Genomic DNA, 27,627 nt, shown 5'->3' with positions numbered 1-27,627 from the left:
AAATAGTTGAAAGATATAAGCTCGTTTAAAGTATTCAAAAAAGGGAAAACATGGAGCCCTTGCAATGTGTGGTAGCATCAGAGGCTTACAGCGCCCGAGTGCGCTTCCACCTTTGGGAGGAAGGAGGATCCAGGGAGTTTATGAGGGCCTGTGAAGGAGTTAGAGGACTTTGGAAATGGAAGCTAAAATTGTTAGCCAGCGAAAACCTGCAATATTCCTAAAAGACGCTTTTAAAAACCAACAAGACACTGTGGAATAAATCAAAGGTAGAAATGAACATTACAGAACGTGAGGTTGAGAAAATTGAAATCCATCTGCAATCGAACAGTTTTCACTTCTAAAAACAGTGACTTGACGAGGCAGCAAGCACAAACTCCTAGTCTTTCCTTAGAGCTTTCTCCCCACTCTCAATTCTCTTCTTTTACTTTCGCACAGTTTTTCCCCTAAGCAGTGTCCTCGGGAATTATCCCCGAGAGCCTTCCTTTAACTTCAGACTTTTTTTTTTTAATCTCGTTATTACTCCCAAGCCTAAAGCTCCTTTTCCTCATCTAGTATTTGTTTCAGGGACGGGACAAAGAGGAGGTAGCGAGGCAGAAAAAAGTTTTGTGGTTTGGGAAACTTGGGCCTTTGTTGTGTCATTTCCCCTGCCCCTCCACGCCCCCAACCACGTGACCAAGAAAGGCCGGAATTTTGTGAATGGAGCCGAAAGGTGGCTGCGGGGGCGGGAGGACTCCGCCCCCTTCCCTAAAGCGGCCAATCTCCTAGCGGAGCGCTGCGGGGTCAGCAATAAACAACAATGGGCTGGGAATTTACGGTTCGTTATTGGCTGTGGGGAGAACCTCGCGGGGACCTAACCCGAAGCTCCGCCCCTTGCGGTTACCCTGGATACCCGTCAGGCTCCGGCTGCAGAGAAGGTCTTTGCAAACTTGCTCAGATTACTGGGGCCGTGTTATCCCAGCGGTGCAGGGTGGGGGGACACACTTGTTCTTGGCCCTCCGCCTGGTCGCACCCTCAGAAAATACCCAAGAGCCTCACTGTTCCAGCCTCGGGCCAGGCTGCGCCCGGAACCCCTCCCTGCCCCGGGTTAAAATTCAGTTCCCGCTCAAAATGCGTGTAGGTGCGCGCGATGTGAACTGATTTACTAGTTTCAGGGAGTGAACAGTATGTGTCCTTGCTGTCCACAGTTATCGGTTGTTTCCCCTGTAATAACTGTTGATTTTTTGTTTTTGACACAGCTCTTTCTCCTCCTCGGTGAGTCCGGAGTTGAGTGTTGTGCGTTCACACTCCATTTTAACGTCCCCATAACGTTGCATTTAAGGAAGGAAACTTTCAAATAGAAATTGAGAACTGCAGCACGTTTCCCAACGGGCGGAACAGCTGCCGGAAACGTCCTTGGGTCACTAGCTCTGGTCGCTGACCAGGATCACAACTGAATCTCAACGCCATCGAACCCCTGGTGCCGTCCCCGCGGCCTCCCATCCCCGGCCGGATCGTGGCTTCTTGAGTGACGCTTTATGGCTCCAAGCCCCAGAGCATAGTCAGGGCAAGTGGCTTTAGAGATGCAGCCCCTCGCTTCTTAACGTTCTAGTTATTGTTCTTGAAACCTGAGCCCTCTCACCGCTCGTCCCCAACCTCGGGCTCAGGCTGTTTAAAAGCTGGAGAGGAAGTGAAAGCGTCAAGTACAGTAAGTGACACCCTCCGCCTCTGTGTATACACAACAAAAGCTCAGGAAACGTGCGGGTCCCTAGGATATCCGAGCCCCTCTGCCCCTCCCTGCCTCTCCCGACCTCCACAGTGGACTGGAAGTACCTTCTCCCCATGCACACGGCGGGACACATTGGTTTGCTATACTTTTTCTCACCTTGATTGCTCTATATTCCTCCCAGTTCTCCCTCCCAACACGACCTCTCCTAATAAGCAATTCCTCTGCTTCTCCTAGGTGCTTTCCTCATAGATTATTTATTGTCCTGTCCCATGAACGATAGGATAGAATTTTAGTTAAGCATGGCTGTTAAAAAAATGTTTTGATAAACCCAAATGTGGTGATGGGTGCTGAAAAACGGGAAAAGAACTTGGGCCGAAAGCTTAGTGGGAACGGGGATGGGAGCGAACGAGAGAGCGCGAGCGGGGCTCCCGGTCCACCCGGGCCAGGGTACCGGGGCCGGAGGTCTTGGGGGGGCGGGAGAGTAAGGAGGTGCGGGCTTTGCGGGTCGCGCTGCGGCGTCTGTGCCTGAACCGCACAACAGTGCTGGAAGGAAGTCAGCCCAATAGTGGACCAAACACACCAGTAATGAGAAGTGGCGACTCGATACACATGATTTCAGTATCCCCAGGCGCCTTAACAATAAGCAGCGGGTTAGGGAGGAAGTCGATTTCCTCGGTGGCGTTTGCAGCCTGCGGACCCCGCGCCTGCCGGCCGCGCACCCACCAGGGCACAGGGGCAAGGGAGACCCGCGGGAAGGGGCAGCAAGCCGCCTGATTGACAGCCCGAAATCTGATCTTGTGAAAGAGACGCGGAGCCAATGGGAGGCAGCGATCCATCAGTTTGGATTGGAGGCCCCTGGAGGAGAAGTAGAGGAAAAACCACCGAATTGAGCTCTGTCAGAGGCGCTTTCGGCTTCCAAGGGGGAAGTGCTGGGCAATAATTAATGTTTTTATTAAATTTGGAGGGAATTTTTTGCAGCCGTTCGCCTAGCGTGGCCTTCAGGTGGGTCTTTCCAACAACTTTTTATGTCTCTCCAGATAATTGCATGGTTGTGGGGCGCAAAAACTGTCCTTATGAAAGAGGTGTCTCCGTCTCTTTAGTCCCGTTAGGTGCAAAGCAAGTCTCGTTGATCGCCATTGCTAGTTTTGCACACGTTTGCGAATCCGAGCTGCCCGGGGTACACCGACCGCGCAGGGAAACATCGAGAGTGTAAATAAATACATCGGCTCTTGTTCGGATTTTTGCTACTACCGAAAATATGTAAATTGTGAACTCTCTTGGCTCTCTTTGGATCCAGGTGAAGGAGGCGGTGTAGGGAGGGTTATTTTTGTGAATGGGACTGTCGGAGGGTAATTAGCTATGCAAATTCAAGAGCTTCATTCATGATTTTTTTTTTAAGCCTAAAAGCCATCTTGTTCCCCTCTAGGTTGATAGAAGTCCAGATCCCGAGGAAATCTCCAGCTAAATGCTCAAAATATAAAATTCTGAGCTGAGATTTGCGAAGAGCAGCAGAATGGATGGATTTTATGACCAGCAAGTGCCTTACATGGTCACCACTGTGAGTGATCAGTTTGAAAGTTGCTGTTTATAAACTTGACTCCGACGGGGGTGGGGAGAAAGAAGGAGAAGGGAGGGGGTAAGGGGGTTGGGATTGCAGATACTTATCTGCTTTGTTGCCACTGTAGGGCGACTCTCCTTCTAGAAGCCCAATCTTCAAAATGAGCTTACCTTTCAGTGATTTGGATAAGGCATAGTTTTGTTTTTAAGCCCCCTTTTTTTCTGATTAAAGTGCCCAAGATGAGTGGAAGAGGAGATGGAGGGCAGCAGCAGCTGCTGCACTCAAAGTTTTTGGCTGGGTTTGTCTGCCACATTGAAAAGAATGAAGTTGAGACAAATGCTGACACTTTTTGTTTATATGGGGTGTTTTTGTTTCTTTCTTTTTTTTCTCATTTTCTTTTTTTTTCTTTTCATTTCTCCACTCTTTTTGCTTATTGGGGGGCTGTCCGAGAGAGAATAAAATTCACTGTATTTTAATCTAACGTTGATCCAGCCTATAAACAACTTTAAGTGTAATTGCTTAATGTTGTTTTGATGCTGAGATAACATGTCTGTATGACTGATAAATAGTAGCGTGTTAGGATCGGCACTGGGAAACAGTTCTCCCTGGCTGTTAAATTCTCAGCATAAGCTTTCACTGTCAAATAAATGGAGAAAATGAATATTAGAATTGATACTATGAACTTTTATTTTTCTATTCAGAAAGAGGATCCAGTAGACTTATGTATGCATGTTTTTTTTTGTGTGTGTGTGACATCTGAGGATTACATTCTTTTAAAGGATTTTATCTTTCCCTTTGTAGAGTCAGCGTGGGAGAAATTGTAACGAGAAACCAACAAATGTCAGGAAAAGAAAATTCATTAACAGAGATCTGGCTCATGATTCAGAAGGTGAGGTTTGATTTTGGGCTGAATCCCCACTCTTTACCTACACTCTCCACCCTCATAAAGAACAGGAACACTTCAATCTTATCTTAAAAATAATAAACTTTTGAAATTACTGAATTTAACTAAGACTTTCACTTGGAGCAATTTACATAATGTGACAGTTTGCACTAGAGAATATTTTATAGCCTGTCACAAACTAATGAAAGAAGGAAATAAAAAACTTAACAGTGACATCCTTCTTTTAATCATTCTTTTGTGTTTAAATACTCCTGTCCGTGTGGAATATAACTACTTTCAGACACTAAGATAACAATTTAAAGATATCTAACACAGTGAGACAAATTCATCAGCTATGTACACTGCTTGCTTTTTTCTTTCTACTTTACTTCAAGTTAAACAATATTAATGATTGATTTCCCATCCCCTTTACACTAAAACCATAAACTATTATCACAATTTTTATGGGTAATTTTGATGACCACTTTGTGAGATCATAGTATCTTGTTTATAGACCTTAAAGTGTTCACTGAATCATACTTAGGGCCTAATTAATAATTATAATACTATTTTGAAAATTAGGTTGCAGATTCTTTTTATGAACTGCTGGTAGGAAGTCAGTATATTATAAACTATTTCAGCCATATGAAATTGGCATTCATAAAAAACTTAATATACTTACATTTAATTATCAAAGTTCAGTTTGCAATTTTAATTAGCTATACTGAATTCTGAAACTTCCTCAAATCTTCATCCTTATTGGATACCTCCCTCTCTCCCCAACGTGACAATGCACAGTTTGGACTTGATAATAAACCTGGTACCAAGGAATTATCAGTCTTTGACTTTTGTAAACCTACTCATGTCGAAATTTTCCTCTAAAAACTTGTATATAAAGTAGTTTCTTTAGTTTTGACATGTTAAACTTGAAAACATAGTACTTTGAAAATTATATCATGTAGTGTTACATCTTTTGTATAAGATCCAGAAGATATCAATAAAATGCTTTTCAGTCTTTCTAATCTCTCTGCTAGTACTATTTTAGCAAGAGTGGAATATATTTAAAAAGGTTTTCCTGAATAGACACACCTTCATCTCAGCCCTATTGTGAATCCTGGTGTATGTGTGTTGCTTGTTATGCCAGAGCTTATTTATTAAGCCATTTGTTAAAAAGGAGAAAGAAAAGATGATTGACTTTATTATTTATTTGACTAAAAGAATTTCTTAAAGTGTTGCTTAATAGGCATCAAAAGGAGGCAGGATTATTGAGATATTTAAGTTATGAATCCTATTTTCTTTTTATATTGGCTCCGTCTCCTCAATTAAGTTGCTGTTTAATACCAATTTCATGATAAACATTTCCATTTAATGAAGACTAAAGATTTGCAAATCTTATGTTTATGTCTTTGACTTGTTTTTTAGAACTCTTTCAAGATCTAAGTCAATTACAAGAAACATGGCTTGCAGAAGGTAAGGCAAAAATTGCTTTAAAAGAGGGGAAAAGCGACTCTAGAAGGGGAAAAAAAAAAAAAGTCCTGAACTTGCTGTCTTAATGTTCAGCCCAATTAATTGAGCTCTAAAAGAGCCACCTCATGTGTCATGCATACATTAGAGCCTCTGATGAGTTTGTCTTTGGGGACTCTGGGGCTGTACTACCCAGTGTCATCACAAATTACCAGGAGAAATTGCTTCCAGCTCACAATCACATCTGCTTTTGGCAAGAACTAATGCACCAAGACTTCAAGTTCTAAGCCTCTGTTCAGATTTTAATTGCAATTGATCAGGTTTATATTATTGTACCTCCAGAGACCTCCTAGAGCCAGAACCCGGCTGGCTTGCTGTTTCCTTTAGAGCAGCGCATATCATTATTTGGTGTTCTGGTGGAGGACTTTTCTGATGGCAGAAATTAGTTTCTCTGGGTTCATCAGGACGGGATGCTTCAAGATTTAAGTGCAAGTGTCTTCTTTCCACCTTGCTCACAACACAGAACGTTAGGTGTGTATCCAATACTTAGGAAATCTGTGGGTTTAAAATAAATCTTTGGGGGATTTGAGGATTTTTTTAATGTTTTCTATGTGTTACTATTCATGTAATGTTTGTTGAAGTTAACCTTTGCTATTTTATCACTTTTATTAAGATTTATTTAATATAGTAAGAAGAAATTTAAAGGCATTACTTTTATTTTGGGTCATTTTTTGGTAAAATTTTCTGATGCAATCTATTATATTTTTTATTGTGTGCAACTTTATTTATAGGAATAAAGAGATACTGCTTCAGTAAAGCTTTATAAAACTTAAGAAATGCCTAATATTGAGGAACCTTTGTTGGCATCCATAATTTGAAATTTTTCTTTTGGATTTGGCAATAAAAATGTGAAATATTAATTTTGTGATGTGTTTCGTGGAAAACACGAAGAGAAAATTATAGATATTTAAGCATTGAGTGTAACTGTGTTACTTGTGTGTTCACATTACATGGGAAACATGCAAGTTTTGGAATAGATTTTTAAGATGGTTAAAAAGAGAGAGGGGGTCTCTTTAAATGGAACCCAGGTGTTGTACCTACTTTGAGGCTGTCCGATGTGTTTTATCTGGTGGTCATGAATGCAGTTAATCAAGTTGATGTTAGCATGTACAATAAATTTCTTTGTTTTGCTGATATTCTAGTTCTCCGAAGAGCTTTTGCAATCTTTATCAATCTTTTAAGTTAAATAGCTTTCCTAAGAGTCCTTTGAAAGGGTGATTGTATTTGTATTTGAATGAAAGGTAGGTATTAGTGCAAGTTTTGGTTATATTTAAAGGTCATTTTGTTTGTCTCTGTAAATGAAACTTACTGCAATAGATTACTTATTATTGCAACATAAGCCATACATTCAAACAACTTTTTCATGAGAAATTTGCACAGAGATTCTTGTACTAACTTTTTTTCTATTAGTTTTGCAATGTTGAAAGTTGTGAGGACATTACATTTATGAAGAAATTTATTTGCTTATCCAAAATAACTTAAAATATCTATTTTAATTGTTCTGGAAGGTTTATTGGTTCTTAAGATGTTTAAATCTCATTGATTCCAAGTCAGTGCACTTGCTGGCAGATTTTGAATGTGCATAGCAACTCTGTTTCTGGAATTTTAAAATGTGGAATCTGTGACAGACTCTTACCATTTTATAATCAGTTTCAGTAAATTTTTTTACTTTTGACTTGTTTTGTGTCTTATAGCTCGGATAAGTGATTTGAATAATTTATCCAAGTTTATCTTTTAAAATTCTTCAGAGAATAGTTTTACCCGGGATTATTAACATACCTGGAAATAAAATCTGAAGACTTAAAATCAATTTAGAAAATGACAGATGTATTTGGAGAAACGTAGACTTTTACTTAGAAAAGAATTTGTTAGCCTAATTAAGTTCAAGAATTAATTGTAAGTGTTTTGTTGAATACCCAGGTGGGCTATTATTTACAAACTATGGATAAGATTGCATTTTAGAATTATTTAAACATTTTCAAAATAGTTTACATTAATTTGTCTAATCATATAAGCAAAAAGTTGTTATTGTGATATTTAGAAATCTAATAGTGAGAAGAGTATTTTTTTACTACTTGTTAATAGACATTTTTTTTGCATCTAGCAATTAAATATAGATATATTATTTTGCACTAACATTTTAACTTGACCTATCCCACGTCTTGAACAATAATAGCTAAGAAGAGATTCCCCGAATTACCCTGGTTTATTTGTAGCTAGATTTGTCCATTTATGTTCTTTTGGACATTCAGAAATTAAAACATTGCCAAATTGGCAGAAAGTGAACCGTTTACATATTTCTTTTCATAATGTTTCATAGCCAAGAAAGTGACCATGGAATTTTAAGACATTTTGACCCTTTTAAAAAAGATCATTGGCAATTAACCAAGTTTCTCCCATGAGTTAGAATCCCACTGGGAAGTTAAAAAGGTCTAAAAATTTTATTAGGCACGAGAGTCAAGTTAGTTATAATGTGTAATATGATAGTCATGTTTAAAAATATATATATAAAAGTCCCTAAATACTTGGGAAATGATATATCTTAGCATATATAATTTGGCTTTTGCTGTAAGAATTTTTATAAATTTGACCCAAAGTGCAACATATGGATTAGTCATGAGTAAATTATTATGGATTATGAAATGTATTTTATCTCTAAGGGGAAGTTGGAATAGTTAAGGCAGGACTATTTAAGGGTGGGGATGGAACCAGTATTTTCAATCCACTAAAGTGCTCTCTGAAAATATACTTACATTCTCCCAAAAAATTAATTTTCATACCTGGATACAGGGATCTAAAATATGTTTGTAAAGAATATAACTTTATATTTATATCACTTTCCAAGTAACACTGCAGTTTAAAGGTTTTTAACATCTATACTACAATTTAAAATAATCATCTTTTTCTGAAGAAGATTGAAAAGCTAATGTTTTTAGTGACCACAGTAGCAGTTAAAAAAAAATCAGAGAATATGCCTATTTTATATTTTGTCTTAGCTACTTTATATTATAATTTTACTATGTACAATTCTTTATTGATTCGTTGTCTTTTGAATTAGATTGCTACTGACAGAAAGGGAATTGCAATTATTTGATCCCATGAAATAATAAGTTCAAATATCAATCTTATCAATATCATGGCGACATCTTATTCTTAACCACCTAAAGGTCATAGTTAAAAACGGAACCTCTTGTGTGGGTGGGACAGAAATAGAAAGATATAAAAAAAAATTGAGTTTAGGAAGCATTGCATTCTTCTAAACTTGCTTATTAAAGCTTACCTACTAATACAACTTAAAGAGAAATGATAAATTTTAGCATATATCTAATTTAAATACATACCTACTCTTTTGACTGTTATTTTGTTGTCGGTCTAGATGTTCTTTCAGGTTCTCTTTCATCAGTAATATTAAAGAAAAAGTCAACAGTGATTCCCTGTCAACAGTTAAAATGGTTTTCAATGGTGTTGTAATAAGTCAAGTTTAATGCTGCCGCCACACTTGGAGTCAAAGTTTTATCTCCAAGAACAGCCTTTCTACACCAAAGGTTATTACCTCATGCAAATAAGGCTTTTTTCCTTTTGGTATTATGTGACCTTCAAATAATAGTCAGGTTGACTTAAAAGTAGAGATGTCATTACTTTTTTTTCAATTCACTTGAGTGCCTGATGCTAAATTTATATTAGAAGTCATTTTTTATGATGTTTCTTAAACAATATGTGCTATTGTTACTCACTATGTAGAATGTCATCCATAATACACAATAGTCATAATGCACTCATTTTTATTTTTCAAAAATTCTACTGTTTCTTTTTTAAATGGAACATAAAATTGTATATATGCTCATGAATTTTTTCCCCCGGTGTAGTTCAGTAAGGAGTAAAGGCTTTAAAAACTACATTCTTTTATGTGATTTAAATAAGACAGGAATTGAGAATTAAGCATAAAATTATAGAAGTCCATACAATTTCTTAGAATTAAGCAACAGTCATTTCACATTTTGTGTGGGTAGGGTAGGCACCACCCCTCTTTGTTGTATCAGGATATAATCTAAAATACGAAAGAAAGAGTTCCCATTTGAACTTAAAGATAGCAGATAGAGTAAGGGTATTTTATTTCTGAATCTTCATTGGAATTACGTAAATGTTTTTTCATCTGTGGTGTATTTGCAAAGTAGAAGAATTTCTTTAAAAAGATAAAAAAAATTAGATTTGGTGTAGCATAGGGTAGTTTTTCCAGAGGTTCCTAATAAATGAACTATTGCTGAGCTTTTCTATTTTGTTTATAGGAAATATGTACTTTCTTGCATTTTATAGTATAACTTTAGAGAAAATGTTTGGCAAGGAACAGCAACTAGTTGGCTCTGAGCTTTTTCCTAAGTTTTCAAGTCACTGCAGGTCAATTTTTAGTTAGGAATTGAAGCTAATTTGAGACTCAAGACAACTAAAACTTTACTGTATCCTTTCTTTTAGAGCATATAGAAAGAATGTCTTTATCAAGTATTAAAGGTGTTTTTGTCATGAGGAAATAGTCTCCTTTTTTGTCTGTTTAAATATGTTTATACTTCAGCATTAATTAGTGCTTTTACATTGGCACAATCATTTTAATGTTAAAAGCGGATGTGGTGTAAAACCAGGCTTAGTGGACTCATGATTATTTTGTTCCATGGCCTGTAGCTTCATTTTAGGATTAAACAGAATATCACTGTGCAAAGGTTCATTTTTCTTGTTGTTTTACTTTTATTTAAAATAAAATTTAAATTTCTTCAGAGAAATTTGTTTCTAACCCTTTGATTCAAAGAGAAATGCTACAAAATTCAGCAATAATCAACCATATTCTTAGGCTAAAAAAATTTGAATAATCGGCAAGAAAAATAAAGCATTTCTTCAATGGTTTTTCTTTTTCCTTCCTTCTCTTTCTCTTTCCTTCCTTAGTTTTGTACATTCAAGTTGCTGTAACAAGTTACCTTGTAAAGGAGGGTGGAATATGTGTCTGTATGTATGTGTGTGTATATGTTTTCTATATATAATTTATATTATATATATAATTTGTCATTTATTTAAATATATTCTTTTAAAGGATCTGAGCTCTGAGACAGAGCAGTAAATTGATGTGTTTATACTGCAAGTTCAAGTTTACTTGCTGTAGCTCTCTGGAAGGGTGTGACATGAAAAGATTGTGGTTGGGCCACATGGCTCATGCTGGACTGTGTTTTTGTGAATGGAGGCAGAACTCCAGTTCTGCCTGCTTGTCTTGAGGAATAGCTGAGGAGATCAGCTGTCTCATTCACGGGCAGAAAGAATGACTCATACATCTTCCGCCTTGTTTGGCTCCAGGTCATTGTTACAGTGGATAGAACTGGTTTTAATTAAATATTAACCCCTTTTCTACTTGACGTTTGTTTTATTTGTAATATTTCTACTTTTTTCCTAGCTTTAGAAGAAAACCCAGCAGGCAATTAGTTTGTAAGGAAAAGGAATTTTTTTCTTGCCTGCAGCAAACCTTGGAATATTTTAAATGCTTACCTTTTAAGTAAAGGATTATTATTTCAATTGAAAGTTAAAAATAGGCATAAAATAAAGGCGAACTATATTTAACATTGCCTACCCCCAAGGCGATGTTAGTTAAGAAAGGATATTAATATTTAAAAAATGAGAAATTGGTGATTCTGTGACATATATAGGTCATGATTAATATTTTTATGAATTTCTTTCTCATAATATGTATTGCTATGTACTAAAAAGAGAGAAAGTAAAAGAACAACTTTGGATAATAATCTAGGTAAAGCAAATAGCTGAGAGTGCAGATACCACCCTTTTAAAGCTGAGATCCTGAGACTTGATGGCAACTTGTCTATTAATGTGCAATGAACTGATAGAGCCGCTCCAGCTATTACCAATAAAATCCACATGCTTAATCTTCTTGAAAGCCTTTTATTGGTCTTTTGGTATATGCTTTCTCCCCTTCTCCTTTTTTCCTTTTTCCCTTCCCCTTTACTCATGTAGTGTAGGGAAACATTTCCATTCCCCGGAGGTGGTAATTTCAAGCATAGTTTATAATAGATAGTAGTGAAAAAAACATTTCTTTTTTAGGCTGACCTCTGTTGTTAATTTTCAGCTTTGGAGTTGGTATGGCTTGCCACAAATTTTCAGGCAGCTGTAGTCTGCTCCTTCACAGAATTCCTCTGAATGGAAGAAAAAAAGGAAATGTATGATATGAGTGTGGCAATACTTTGTCATATTTTCCTTGCCTAGATCCAACTTATGTTTTTAGTTAACTGCTTTCCTTTTTACTCTGACTTGAAATTAGAGGTATACTTAAGCCTTTGTCTATTTAAGTGGCATGCTGCTTCACTTGGTCTGTTCAATTTCTAAAGATTAGCTTCTGTGAAAATGTGAGTCATATGTTTTTTGTTAAAATTCGATAATATGTTCAGACATAAGTGTGAAGTATTTATTCAGTATGTTAAAGAGTTAGAACAGAAATAGAAATTCTTATTCTTACTCACAAATTTTACAAATTGTTAGTATGCAGCTATTTTCAGTGTATTTGTGAGGTATAACTTCTCGATTCTTCTACTTTTAAAGTTTTGCCTTTTTTTCTTACACATATTCCAATACACACTGTACACCCATCAGTGATTTTTAGGCTGCTCTTACAGTGATATATTATGGAGTTGGAAATTAGTCTTAAGATACTATGAAAAAAAAAATCTGGCCTTTTGCGCATTCATACCAGCGTATTCATACCAGCATATTCAATTACAAATATACTTTTGTTACTCACCGGCTATTTTTAACTATTCCTGTAAAGGGATATTACATTTTTATTAGATTCTTGTAAATGTTGGCTTTTTAAAAGCATAGTAATTGCTGTGGTTGATAATTTTGCATCTCAACAGTTATATCTGTTTAGCTGTTGATTTAGAGGGAAAACCAAAACATGTGGAAATGATGGAAAAAATGTGCAGGATTTGAATGTTTACTTGCTGTTATTTATTAATATGTATTAAAAACACTTGTGATTTTTTTTTTGGTGTGAAGACTTAAAGTGTACTCCTCCACTTATAACTTAGGAATCTATGAGAAAATTTTTACTGCAGAGTCAAAAGATACGTTGTGTTAATAGGTGAGAGAATTCTAATGTACAAGTTTTAGCGTTTTTTTTTTCCTTCTCCAATAGAATTCATTAAAAGTAAAGATATTAAACTGGGCCTTGTAATGACTGAAGTGCTTTTTTGTGTATGACTTGAAAGAAAAGGGTGGATGGTGGAGGATTGGAAAGAAGAAATGAGTAACATTTCTTGAGTAGCTGGCATTGTGTTTCGACTATTTCATTTAATCCTCACAAAAAAAAATCTGTATTATCACTATTAAACTGAGGAGTAAAATGCAGTTCCAAAGAGGTCAATAACTTACCCAAAATTACACAGCTAGCATGTCATAGAACTATGACTTGAAGTTTGCTGACTTTTAAGTTGTTACCCACAGTATCAGACATTATTGGAATATGAAGAGAAAAAAAATTCTTCTTCCAGTGTAGGCTGATCACCTAGGCATCAGTTATAACTTGAAAAAGTTCTTAATTTGTTTGATTTCATTTGGTGGCAGGAGATAGAGTTTGTCTTTAAGAAGAAGTATTGGTTAGGAAAAAAGTTGTTAGAAAACAGTTGAATGTCAAACTGTATATATTTTAATAATAGGCAAGATTATCATTGAATAGAATAGTTAATGGTCGTAATATAACATAAATTTTATTCAGCCAAATATTTGTTTTTAAAAAATACTATTAGATAAACTGTTAAAAAGAAACTTTAATTCTATAGAGTTTGTATTCCTTTTTATATAGGATTTGTTTTTTACATAGAATTCCTTTTTAATTAGTTTTTTGGTTAACCCATTCAATTACTAACCTTGAAACAATTTCAACAGACTATTTATTTTAATAAGCATTTCCCATATGGAATAGGCTCATTTAAAAAAAATTGACAAAAGTTTTAATCTGATTTGACTGGATTAAAAAGTTTTAGTATTATATAATACTACTAAAATAACACTAGCTAATCAGTTCATAGCTAGCATTAATTAGGATGATAGTTCATTATATTTTTACCAAATTAAAAGTAGCCTAACTTCTATTTTATGTAGTATATATGTGTGAGTGTGTATATTTGTATGTGTTTGTAAAAACTCATTTTAGTAATAGTCTGTAAGTTTAGAATAGGTTATTTTAATATAAAAATAAACTGTGATGGAAACATTTTAGAAGTGAAAAAGTGCACTTGTGTTTTGATTACTGCTGAATGTGTTAAGTCCTTGTTATTCAGTATTTTTCCTTTACTAAAAATAGGGAAGACATTTGACATTAGGACTGATGAAATAGTGCTGAATAGTTGCCAGGAAAATATTTTGCATAAAAAGATGGCTTTTTTGTTTATTATTTTTATTATGAATATAGTCATTGAAATATATTACTTTTTTATATATGACCCAAATCAAGGACAGTTCTTTCATCTAAAAACTTTGTAGCAGATTGGCCACATTTACGGCAAACAGTTTTAATTATGGTATAATTTGCATGGGACGGACTATACCAAAAGCAGACATTTCTAAGAAAGCATAGGGATATGTGTAATAACTGCACATCACTTAAAAAATTGTATTAATTTAGAGCTACTGCTTAAGCACTGGCAGTGGGTGAATCGAAATACCTTTTGCTCCATTCTTGGAAAAAAAAAAAACAACTCTACAGGAAATAGAAATCCTATAGCTTTTATTTTGCTTCTCTTTTATTTCCATCTGGCAGGTGAAATTCAGAGGGACTACACCTGCCATCATCATATTTCTGACGTACGAGTGTATATGTTTTGTAGTTGACATCAATGATCCCTTCTATTTCCCTTCCTAAGTAGCGCTGTCAATACCACTTTAAATAGGAGCTCATTGGTAAATAATCATAGGTTTGATCTCAGCCTAAAAAGATCTTGACAGATTTTGCTTGACATTCCTTATGCCTTGGCAGTTTCTCTCTTAAATTTTTTTTTAATTTTTTTTTTCTTCTTCAGCTCAGGTACCTGACAATGATGAGCAGTTTGTGCCAGACTATCAGGCTGAAAGTTGTAAGTATAGTATGACTCATCTCTTCTGTTTTTCTTTGTCTTTCTTGTTTCCTTCTTTCATTCTTTCTCTTTGATTGGTTTTCACTTCTAGTGTCTGTTCTTGCATTGTGCGAGCACATTTTTAGCTTGCAGTCATGAGATGATTTGGTTTGTCAGGTTGTTACACCAGCGGAATCCCTGTATTTTGAGCAGAATCCCTGTATTTTGTATATCTGAGCAGGTCTTCACAAGTAGGCAAGGAAGACTGAATATGATTAAAAGATGGTCCTGTTCTTTGTATTTGGTAAATATTCTTGGAAAGGAACCAGGGTGCAATGATGAATGTGCAAGTGTTTACTTCCAGTTTGCCAATGTGCCTACAAAGAAAAGTCTGGATGCTGATGGGAGACAGAGTTAAAATCCCTATGAGAGTAGTTTTTGTGTAATTTATAAAAAATTCTGGACCAAACATGCATTGGCTTTTTGTACGATTTTACATTCATGAACTGTCACCTGCTTTGATTTTAATTGTAGCTGGAAATTTTCTGCTTCCTGGTTGCAATAACACAAGTAGAAGTAGCAACTGGCTTCTCTTAAGGTCCCGTCTGTGTCCCTTGACTGTCAGAGAATACATGAGGAGTGATTCATGGGATACTCACCCTCCTTTAATCACAGAGTGAGCATTTAGGCTGTACAAACATCGTTGCCTCGAGTTTGCTGCTGATATTTATACTTTGCCATTCTACCAGCTAACTGCAGCTATTGACCTGAGGAGCAAATAGTAAAGAAAAGGTTATAAATGCCATCTTGATTATGAAACTAGCCTAATGCATTTTGTTCTGTTAGCGACATTTAAAGCTTTAACTTGTTTCCTTTTTTCAGAGCATTGACATTATCAGAAAAGGCAATATCAACAGTAACAAGAGATGCCTAATACTTTACAACTTATCCAACCCGTATTTTCCCACCTTAATATCATAAATCTAATACAAATGCCTATATTACTTCAAGTAACAGATGTTTGTAGGCAATGCTTTCAACATTTATGTTTGGTATCTGAAATTTTCCAGGGGTAGAGGGTTGTGAGAGGTTTCTTCCAGATTCTCTCCCATGTTACATGTTTCAGTTCAGCTTGATTTTTTTAAAAATTTTTATTGTGGTAAAATATACATACCATAAAATTTACCATTTTAATCATTTTTAAGCGTACCATTCAATGGTATTAAACACATTCACATGTACAACTATTGCTGCTATCCATTTCCAGAACATTTTCATCATCCCAAACTTAAACTCTGTATGCAGAGAACAATAACTCCCTATTCCCACACCTCCAGTCCCTCATAACTACTGTTTTATCAGCTTTATTTTTGATCTGAGCAGAGAATTTTGTGTGCTGTTTGATGTCTGAGTACAGGTATTTGACATACCCTTTCAAGAAAACCCATTCAGCAGTGATACAGACCTTAATTAGAGACCCTCACAAACATTCCCAGAAGAACAATGGCTAAGCATGATGTATCTGTAGGCAAGGCCTTCCCTGCCTGATTAAAGTGTGGGAAGAAAATGGTCATATTTCTAACATTTCCCTTCCCGTGGGGCACTTCAATTCTTTCTAAAAGCTAAACCTGTCATCTGAGTGCAAGAATTAGTCTCATTGAGTCATTTTACATCTGAAGAAATTGGTAACAATTACAATAATACATCAAATGTCAGGGTAAAATAAACTACCTAGAGATAATTTATTTTTACTTCTTATTTGACTTCCTTTCAGCTTTTCTTATTCTTGAGTATTTTGTCTCTTTGAACTGTCTTCTTGTAGCCACACTAGTGTGATTCTTTTTGCCTTTTTTTTTTTTTCCACTCTTTGGATCACTCCTTCTCATTCCACTTATCTTCCTTCCCTCCTCTTTGTGTATCTCTTCTTCCCCTGGGGTTCTTTCCCCAAATCTTTCCTCTTGTTTTACATGCTCCATGCCAACACCTTCTCATAGAACTTTCTGTGTTGCTGGAAATGATCTGCCTCTGTGGCGCCCAGTACCGTAGGCACTAACCACATTGGCCTTGGCATGCATGAAATGGGACCAATGGGCCTGAAAAAGTTAATATTTAACTGTATTTACTTTCGATTATTTTAAATCTAGACAGGTGTGGCTATTGGCTACTGTACTGGTCAGCACAGTTTTGAACAGCGATGTCTCCCGTGTGCTTATCTCCACCCTGGGTCTCCCTGTGCAGCTGTCTACCGGATGTCCTCACCTGATCCACCACTAAGGGCCCTGTGCAAATTAGAAAAAGGCAACACCTCTGGATTCATCCCCTTAGCCTTTAGCTGCACATTGGCATAAAACACCATTTACACCGTTTAGCTGTACAATGGCGTAAAACACCAACTCCAACCTTCAGTGCGATGCTCTGCAGACAATTCACAGTCAGCAAGGCCAATGCTGAAATCATTACTTTTCCTGAACAACATTGCTCTTCTACTTCTGGTGCCTTTCTAAGTTAATGGCGTCACCATCCAAGCTGAAAACCTGTGATTTATCCTCAGCTCCCTCAGTTCATTACCATAGACCTCCAATTACTAACCAAGTTTTTGATTCTACCTTTCAAAAATATCTTAATTCCGTGGCCTCTCCTCCATCCTTATTTCACTGCTTTGGTTCACACCCACAGTCTGCTTTGACTGAACTTCTGGATCAGCCTTTTGATTGGTTTTTCTTGTCTTCGATTTTCCCTCCTCCCAGTTCACTTTTTGCAGCAGTTTAATTAACACACAGCTATATGGCCTCGTTAATTTTTTCCTTAAACTTTAAATTCTTTAGCTGTACAGAAAATTGTTCTATAACCTGGGCCTTGACTACCTTTTCAGTTTTAACTCTTGCTACTTTCCCCGTTCTCTGCACTTTTTTTTAATTCTCTAAACAGATTGAGCTGTTTGAAGCTTTTTTGCTCAATCATGTGTTCATTTTGCTTTAATAGTTTTCACTGTTGCTTTGCACTTTGTTGAACCTCCTACTTCAGACTCAGCTTAGACTTCACCACATTAAAGTCTTTCTTGGCCTTTCTTTGCCACCTTATCCTACAGAGTTAGCTGGATTCTATAGCATCTTGTATATTGTATTTATTATATTATTGTATTTTAGATACATATGTGTCTTTGATAAGATTGTGAACTTATTGAGGATTCACGAAGCATGTCACATTAAGCATGCTTTGCATATTATATGAATAGAAGCACAATAGGTAAAATTGTCATCGCATTCATGATCATCCTCTTAGCATTTATTTCCTCCTAAGCGTCGTCAGAGTCCTAATTTCCTTCTTGAGGTAGAAACATATGATCATGCCTTAAAAAACATATGTAGTCTCATTCTGGGAAAACTTGCTGAAACCATGAAAATTTAGCCAAATGTTTTGAAAATGGTGAAGTTTTACTTCAATTAGTGAATATTTACAGTTTAACCATTATGGCTTTGAGACTTGCAAATAAAACACCTAATTATAAAAGAAGCCTATAGATCAAGGTGAAATTAAATCTGAAATAATGTAATAAAGAGCAAATGGAGGTGTATTTTATTTGAAGTTTCATATCATGGCCACCTGCTAATTTCAGTTTTCACTAAAGAGGGAACAAGAGGAAAATGATTTAAAAAGAAGAATAGGGCATCTGGATTAGATTGTAAGGGGGATATCTGGATAGAGGTTATCACATATTGGAATTGAGAGGTTATATGCTCTCCAAAATGCCTTTTACAAATGTTTGATTCTTGTCTGTTTGGGGATGCTTCATGGGGGCAGAGGGATCCTATTTGCAGACATAGAAACTGCATCCTCCCTGGGTGGCCTGTCTATAAATTCTACAGGGCTATTTTTTCAACGAGAATAATCAGATTTCCTTACATACCCCAATGAAATAAGATGCTTCTGCTTTTGCTTTTATTGATTTAGTCTTTTGTTAAATAAAGTTTAGGAGAATGAACAGCAAAATTCTGCTCAACACTGGATTATAGAACATACATTTGACTGGAGCATGTTGAAATATATGTAGAAGAATAGAGAAGACAGCATCCAAAAATTGTGAAAATGAGATTAAACCATAACACTTGGGAACTTTCTAAAAATTTTCCTGAGTATTCTTTATTTTTATTTACAAAATATTTCAGTTAGAAATCTGGAACCCAATGTCGTTACACTATAGCTTGCTAAACTTTGAAGGATGCTAAACGTTGAAGCAAGTACAGACATTAAAATCAAATGAAAACAAACAACTTCCTACAAGTCCGTGCCAGGAAATGAATGAGGCTAAAAGAAACAATTACATGATTCTAACAAATTGTTTGTTTCTTAGCAATAAATCTTTTCATAACTGACACTCTGCTGTAAAAAATAGGATTACTTTACGATACGCTATCGTCCAGAAGTATATCATGTTAGAAAAGAGAAATTAAAGAGTATTTCAAACTTAGATGAGCCTTATCTTTTTAAAGTAGATGCATATTTGTATATAAACTGTATTTTTGTAAATGATGTATTTTAAATTCAATTACATCAATAATCTTATATTTTAAATCATATACTTTAAATTTAGTTATATCATTAAATCTTTTTAAATCCACAACCTTTCATTTTGTTCTTTATAACAATTAAGTGTTATTTTTGTAACTATTTGTTTCCATTTGGTTACATTAGTTCATTTCAGGCTTTTCTCTTCAGTGATTCACATGATAGATGATGCATGATAGATGATGTTCACATTTGCATTTTACATTCTCCCTAGAACACTCCCAGGGATATGCAAAATTCCCAACAGTATCCTTGTGACTCTACTCCTTTCTCTTACACTCAAAAACACACACTGGAATGCAAGTCAGTAATAACCTTGACTCTTCTCTAATATGTATGAAAGTAAATCTTTTGCAAACTTCTGTATTTTATCTGATATTTACCATACGATACTAGGGTACCATCTGAAAATAATCAAGATGAACCAGTGTGTGGACTCAACTGTTTAGAGCCACTATTACAAGGGTGACACTTTATGTTAACATGTACTTGTCCAGGATTGGAAAGTTCCTTTTATGACATATTTTCTTAATTATCTGCCTTTTTACTAAGCTACCTTTTTGTTTCTTTCTACATATACAGTGAGGACTTCATAAAAGTTCATTTTGTATTACTAATTTTGAAACCTTTCTTGCCTGATTAAATTTTTGGATAGAATTGGTCAGCAAGACTGTCTTCGTTCATTCCTCTGACTGTTTTTACTAGAAAGAGCACATACTCAAAGAAGAATTGCATTTCTGGGATTTAAGAATATAAGCTCATTTCTATGTTTTGTTTTTATTTTTAAGAAAAAATTTTAAGCATATTTAAACATGTCACCATAGCCAGACTCAAACTATCCATTTCGAGGATAGCCACATGCCTCTCCACTTGAGGTAGTAGTCCTGAGATCTAAGCCCCAGCCAGCTGGTGAAGATTCTGTTTCCTCTGTGTGTGCTTTTTGTTGTTGCTGTTGCTTTGTCTTCCTGTCCTTTGCTTTTTTCTTTTTCATTAAAGCAATATATTCAGATTTCATTAAAGTAATATATTAATAGAGTAGGAAAAAATGCAAATAAAATTGTTCCCCATCCCTGCAACTCTGCATCTCACAGCCCTCTTCGGAGGAAACCATTTTTCCTCCCTTGATACTGGAACTGCCTGTTTTCTCAGGTTTAGATTTTACCTGTTGCCCTGTGAAGATGGATAAACATTTTAGTTAGTTTTCAATTATTTTACTGCCAGTAATCAGCTGTGTAATTCTACTTGAGTCCAGTAATCTTATTTAGACCTGGGTATGAATACGAATCATTTGGGAAGCTTGTTCCAGTGCAGCTTCATGTTTCCTGTCCTGTGAGAGTTTGACATTTTAGATCTAGAATTGGGCTCTCAAGTCTCCAAGGAGCTATTAGATGATTCTGATGCAGGCCTTCCGCAGAACACAAGGTTACACAGTTTGCTTATCCTGTCATTTACTTACTTGTAAGACAAAGACAACAGTATCAGTCTTTTGCAATTAAATTGTAAGATGGACCCTGCTATTTTTACACATATTATATAACAGAGGCGATCAGTTTCTGAAAAATTTTATGTAAGTAATGTATTGTCATTTTATTATTTAAATATTCTAGGAAATTAAAAATAAAGTCTATATAATAATAATATTTCTTAATAGTTTCTTTTTTTATCATCTTTGCTAGAGTTATGTGTATTTTCCAATTCCAAAGATTATTCTCTATTTCCTCTTACTTTTACCTATGAGAAAGTCATTGCTGATTGTAGATCTCTGTCATACTGCAATCACGTATAGTTTAGAAGCACAACTAGCAAATTGTAAATCTTCCCGTTGCTGATTAGAGAGGACCAAGATGTTGGACCAAGCCTTTCTAAGTGTGTCTGCTAGGAATTCTTGTCATCAGGTGCTCTACTCTTCCACTGATGCAGATATGTCTTATGTCTGTCACAGGTTAGAGCCTAGCAGCCACCTTGGCAGCAAGGCAAAAATTTTAGTTTGGTGCTTGTTTTTTCACAAGGAATACATTTTTCAAATCAAAATATAAATCCAGTGGAAAATAGGCTGTATCTTGCAAGAACTTTTGGTTTAGGATAACTTCCCAGGAATCCATCAAGTGCAATAGAAGAAACAAAATCTAAATCATAGACCTTGGACATGCCACTTAACCTTTATTTATTTATATGTAAGTTGACAGGGAAATAAATCTCTCAGGCCCAGCCCACATTATGATTCTGTGATACTTTTTCCACACTCAAGGAAAAGAGAAAGGATAACCTCTGACTATGAATGCATACTTGAATTTAAAAGTGTACTTTATAAAAAACATATTAATGGGGGAATAATGTTGTAGGTAGAAATAACTATATAAAGGACTAATTACTTATAGCTAGAAAATTTCATCAGTCTTAATTCCTAGGAAGTATGCTCTACTATATACTTTTCAATGTTTTTGGTTTTACCAGTTCATTCTTGTTAAGGTAGATAGGTCAGAGTTCATGCCAAGGTAAAAACCAAAAACAAAACAAAATTAAAAACCCTACAAAATTGGGGTTTGCTGTTCCATTATAGCTGAAAGCTAAAAGTCTATATCTCAACCCACGTCTTTGGCTTTTTCTTTCCTATTTTACTTATCCTTCAGTTTTGCCCTTAGTATAACAGCATATTCTAGAAATTAACTTTTGAAACATGCAAAAAGAAAGTATGTCAACAAATATTTTTGACTCACTTTCCTATATTATTAACAAATTATTTTGAGAAAAGTGATCCATGCTATCTTTGGTTGAAACTTACCCCATATTAAATAGGAATATAATTATGTAGTAACTGGACTTATGAGGGGTACAACCACAGAAATATTTATTGAAGAAATCTAAGTAAGGGATGAGGGTGGGAAATTATTGCAGAACCAAATATATTCCTTCTTCTAATATTTTTAATTTATACATATACACATATATATCATGATGTGTAAAAATGTAAACACAATATTTATTAATATTAGAATTTGAAACTAAGCCCAAAGCTGTCATGGAAATAAGTATATATTGGGATTATGATTTCATATAATATGTGACTTTCTTGAAATCAGGTATAAAGAAGAAATAATATGAGCTAAACTAGTACATGTGGACTTTTATGTCATAATTATGTGTTTAGTCTTTGTAATGGGTTTTTATTTATATCATCATTTTTCTATTTTGTTTTCTTTTTATAATAACAAACAACTACTTAAGATGCACAAAGCATATTTGCTTCTGCCTATTATTGAATTTTGTCCTAATGAGAGTTTTGCTGTGTCTTACTAAGTAAAAATGTTGGTTTGATGTTGTTGCTTTTTTAAATCAAAGGAATTATACCCCAACAAGCACCACTTGCATTTGACAGTGGCTAAGGGTGAAGTTAACTCAAGAACTCCATTATTTTTGACAGTATATCAGGAATGACTAAATGGAAAATCCTGTTTATGCAGTGTCAGATTAAGCTTTTAAGATAAGAAAAGTACTTTTGTGCAGTGGTTTTGTATGCAGTCTTTGGAATCTTATTGAAATCTAGAGTTTAGCAAGGAAGGTTTTTTTTTTTTTTCTTTGCTGTAGATGTGACATTATTAAACTATACAGAGATTTGTTTCATAGTTACTCTTAGTTGTTGGCTTTACAGTCCAGTTATGAGTGGCTTTTAGATCCTGCAGAAGAGGTTTGAATGTGATGGCTCCTTTACTTATCTCTTATTGTAAAGGAATCTTGAATTCACATTTCTGCTTACAAAATTGGAATGATTGCATTTTTTCAACTGAGATCCATTCCATTATCTTTAGTTTTATGATTTTAATATGAATAATAAGTATTAACAGTAACAATTCTTATTTTACTTATGAGTTTTAGTTTAGTAATTTATTTATTGAGTTCATACATCTGTACAGTTGTAGTCTGTTTACATGTTTAGTAGGTTTATAAGACTCTAGAAGTTTATTCATTCAACAAATATGTTTTGAGTCCCTGTTATGTACCAGGCTCTGTTCTAGGTCCTGGTTAATACTAGTGTCCCCTGGTGGTAGACAAACCAGAAAAATATCTCTGCTATCATGGAGCTTACATTCTTACTGCATGTAACTGATAAGTGAAGTGGTATTATCCCATGTTGAGTGATGTGGAATTGTATGAAGGTCAATGCCTATGCATAATAATTGTGTATTCAGACTCTGATCTATTAAATTCTGAAGAAAATGTGCTTAGGTTTTGTTTCTTTAATTTTATGTTTATTTCAACAAAATGCACTCTGTCCAAAGGTGTGGCCATTGGATTTACAATGAATGATGACTATCATTGTCTGTAGTCACACCACTTTGGCCTATGCTACAATTCCTCTGATAGGGGACTAAGAAGAACATCATATGGCTTTTTGAAAATTAGGTACTTCAATGTTAATTATCACTATATACAGAAGTATTGTCCAACTCTACTTGTTAAGATCGTATTTGTTTTTAAGATTCAGATTGGATGTCCCTTACTCCTTGATTACCTTAGTCAGAAATAACAACTTCCATGTGCCAATAAGTACTCTGTCTACATCCTAATTTCAGTCCTGTTTTGATTGGCTTGTAGAGGATACGTCATGTTCTACTCATGTTTGTATGAGTCACATGTTGTAGGTATTCATTGGATTTTGAATTGGATTGAATGAATAGCTTCTTGAGTATTTAGAATCTTTTTTTAACATATTCTTTCACAGGTGGTTTGAATTGTTTGAAATCTAATGCAAATATCTTCTTTTATTTTCCTGTGTTTCATTTTTCTTTGAGGTTTAATGGAAAGCTGTTTGCATTTACGTAACATTAGAGCTAAATCTCAGTTATCAGATTAGGGCTCTCTAATAAATATTATTCAATATTCCTATCTCACAATACATTTCTCAATCTCTATTTGGGAAAAATGCTCTGAAATAACTTGATATTATTCCCATTTTACATAAAGGGAATCTCAGGGCATAAAATAATCAAATAACTAAGGCATGTGATGACTGAAATTACACAGCTCAGATCCCCGGCTCATAGTTGTGTGGTGATGGAGATCTTGCTTTCCTGACAGCCAGCACTTAGACTGCTTGTAAAAGTCCCAAAGCTGTTTCTACTCTGAAAAAGAAAAATCTACATGGCTAACAAAGAATGTTCTTCATATAGGACATTGACAGGATTTGAAAATTATTGTCATGAAATTATGATATATTAAGAGAGACCAAGAGAACCATCTAATGGAGGTTTGTCCCAAGAAAGATGTTCTGTGAACTCACCTGAGCTAAGAGCTGTGGGAAAACGAGATGGAAGGACTTGATATTTGGGAACTGTTCAAATCCTTGTCTAGACTAGAGTGCTTGCATTTCTCTGCCTGAAAGACTTTCTCTTATTTATTCAGAATTTGAGAGATGTTTATGATAACACTGTATATTTGCATTTTGTTTATGCACAGGTTTTGATCTCAGAAATGTTTTAGACATGGCATATATTCCTCACTGGAAGAGAGGAAGCATTCGGGCAATTGAGGCAGTAGTGTAGCGGCAGCAGCAGCAGCAGAGGTATTAGTAATGGTACTATAATAGTAGATTAGTAGTAGCCATGGAAATCCCAGTGTAGTAGTAAATGGTCATGGAAATCCCAAAGCTGCAGTTTGAAAAGACATTATAGATTAATGATATCAACACCTTTACTTCAAAGATCAAAAACTGAAATCCACTAAGGTTATTGGGCTTTCTGATTTTAAAAGGAGAAAGATTGTGTGCCTTTTGTCAGGTGTTGGGAAAAGAACAAATAAGAAAAATACGAACCCAGATACTTTCACTTATTAGTGACTTTTTCTTTGTTAAGTTCTCTCTTTGTGACACTAAAATAAGAAATAATTTTCTCACCCATTTTCTTGTTTAAAAAGGTAATTTTAAACTCTGCTATCTTGATAGCACAAATATATATTTGTTAGATGAAGGAATGAATTCGGTACATCTTATGCCAAGTTTTGTTTATTTACTTTTTCAGTGTTAGTGTATCTACACATAATTACTAGTTTACTGTTATTAAGATTTTTCCCATTAATTATCAAGATCTATAAACCAGTACAGAATTCTGGATAAATTTTGATTAGAAAGAAGCATTTATTTCCCTGTTTTGCCTTTCCCCCTGAAGTTTTGAACACTGACATTTAGTCCTAAACCATAAGATGCTTTTCTTAGAATTCCTTCCAGCTACTGAGTTCCCAGCAAAAGTTCTGTCAAATACTATCAAGGCTACAGGACTTTGTTAAAAATGGCTCATTCCTATCAAGATATATGGATAGTATTGAAGTAAACCTCTCAGTAATGTTAGCTTTTCCTTTGAAATGGCAGTCATGCTGTGAAGTGAACTTTTACTGCTATTTGATGTTGTTTTTCTCTATCCTCATGGACACAACAGCCTTATTATGTTGATTTGATTTGACTGGCTAGTCCTTGGCACTGGGGCCAGAATGTCAGGTGATGCAGTTGTCTTAACTCACAGGTCTGTACAGAAAGCCAAGTAACTGGATGTTATTGCTCTGTTTTTCTGGATGTTTTTGCCTTCCCGTGACGCTGCACGTTCTTGTTTTCTTTCAGGATAATCAAACCCTATTTCCCTTTCTGAAAGCTCTATTTTCATTCACTGTTTTATTGCAGATTAAAGGCTGGTGCATTAGAAGGTTATCAGCTAATCAATAAACTTCAGTCATCCCATCTTGTGATAAAGCTGTCCCATTGATCAAAGAGGAAATTTAGGCCCTTGGCTTTTAAAGGGCAATTTCTGAAGGTTCGGATAATGGGCTTATGGAATGTATAAACCTTTCCTCTTACGTATAGGTCTTATGTAAAGGTGCACATGTGAATTTATGTGTGTGGGATGTACATATAAGCACACCTATAGTTATAAATTTTATTTAAAATATTACACTCTTCCTTTTCATCAAATTCTGACCATCAGTAAACCTCTCCCTTTCTCTCCATATATATGTCCTGTTTTTGCTGATTGGTATTAAAATGCCTCCTAAGTCTGCTCTGTAAAATTTCAATAATTGTGTAAACATAGGAAAATAGACATGAATGATATGATTACAAAATTGGAAAAGATATGCTCTTATTTTCACATTAATTGTGTAATGAAGTGGATTACAATTTAGACTCTTAAGATTGGCATCTTTATTTTGGTAAAATGCAGCTTGTCCTTTTGATTAAATTCTTACATGGCTTTTTTTTCATAATGAAAAGTAAGTTAAGCCAATAGACATTCTTAAGTACTAGGCATTATATGCGTTGTGCTAGGTGCTGTGGACTGAATGATAAACACACTAATAGCAATAATAACACTAATCTTTTGTACTCGATTTAGATTTTAGAGTTCATAGACCATTTTCGCATCCTACATCTTATTTACTTCTCACAGTGACCCTGGGATGTAGCTAGAGTGGACAAGGCTCATACAGGTTTACTGTGGTTCTCAAAATCTCAAAAGTATTGAATGGCAGAAGGAGGACTGATCTTGTAACTTTCTTTCTTGCGCACATTCCAGGAAAATGTGCTAACTTGTCATCTGTTGAATTGCTATGAATATACAAGAGAATAAAATACATGTAATAAGTATTTTTACCACATGAATATATACACACATAAATTGTATGTTTATATAATACAATAAAGGAAAAATGGAAGACTTATCAAAAATGTTTCTTATTTATAGAATTCTTCTTATTTATAACATAATGCACAAAGTAAGACATATATGGAAAGCAGGGGTGGAGTAGTTCCCCTAAATTCCCTATTACTCTATGAAAATCTTCACCTTCGTGCTTTGAATTGCAGAAGCGTGTTTAAGTCCTGTGTATACAAAGGTCTTCAGCTCCAGGAATCCTGAACGTTTGCTTAACAAAATAATAATGCTCCCAAAAGAGAATTTTTAAATTTTGGTTTGGACACTGTTTATCTTTGGGCAACATATAAGTAGGCCAGAAACATTTGCTAATATTTGCTGAAATTAATTGAACATCACATTTGACATTTTGTCTGATACTACTTTTTTATTGTCATTCAATCTACTGATAGTATTGATATTATAAATGCTAAGGCTATATAATATAAACATGATAGGATTTATTCAGAGGACTTAGTACAGCATACTGTATAAGAGCAGGATATTGGACCTAAGCCACTTAAGTTCAAATCTCCATTTTCTAGGTGTGTAAATTTGTACAAACAGCTTAAGATCATTGTGCAAGAGATCAGTTTACTCTTGCATAAAAAGGGGACAATAATATT

General features: G+C 35.1%; 1 protein-coding gene across 5 annotated transcripts in view; it reads left to right on the top strand.

Moving 5' to 3' along the window:
• The first annotated feature begins 1,443 nt into the window (after window positions 1–1,443).
• Window positions 1,444–27,627, top strand: part of ETV1 (ETS variant transcription factor 1) — an 85,697-nt gene continuing 59,513 nt past the window's right edge. For 2 of the 5 annotated variants that reach the window (XM_045564058.1, XM_045564053.1), the window contains exons 1-4: window positions 3,494–3,589; window positions 4,065–4,152; window positions 5,569–5,616; window positions 14,733–14,786. In XM_045564058.1, coding sequence (XP_045420014.1) covers window positions 3,503–3,589; window positions 4,065–4,152; window positions 5,569–5,616; window positions 14,733–14,786 — 277 coding nt within the window. In that variant the 5' untranslated portion in view covers window positions 3,494–3,502. Of the gene's footprint in view, window positions 1,685–2,322; window positions 2,708–2,805; window positions 3,003–3,131; window positions 3,264–3,493; window positions 3,590–4,064; window positions 4,153–5,568; window positions 5,617–14,732; window positions 14,787–27,627 lie in introns of those variants that run through there. The other 3 variants (XM_045564057.1, XM_045564056.1, XM_045564055.1) reach the window with 3 other exon arrangements.

Source organism: Lemur catta, chromosome 11, assembly GCF_020740605.2.
Source record: "Lemur catta isolate mLemCat1 chromosome 11, mLemCat1.pri, whole genome shotgun sequence".
Taxonomy (NCBI): Eukaryota; Metazoa; Chordata; class Mammalia; order Primates; family Lemuridae; genus Lemur; species Lemur catta.
The sequence above is the reverse complement of the archived record's forward strand: the minus strand, read 5'-3'. Positions and strand labels throughout refer to the sequence as shown.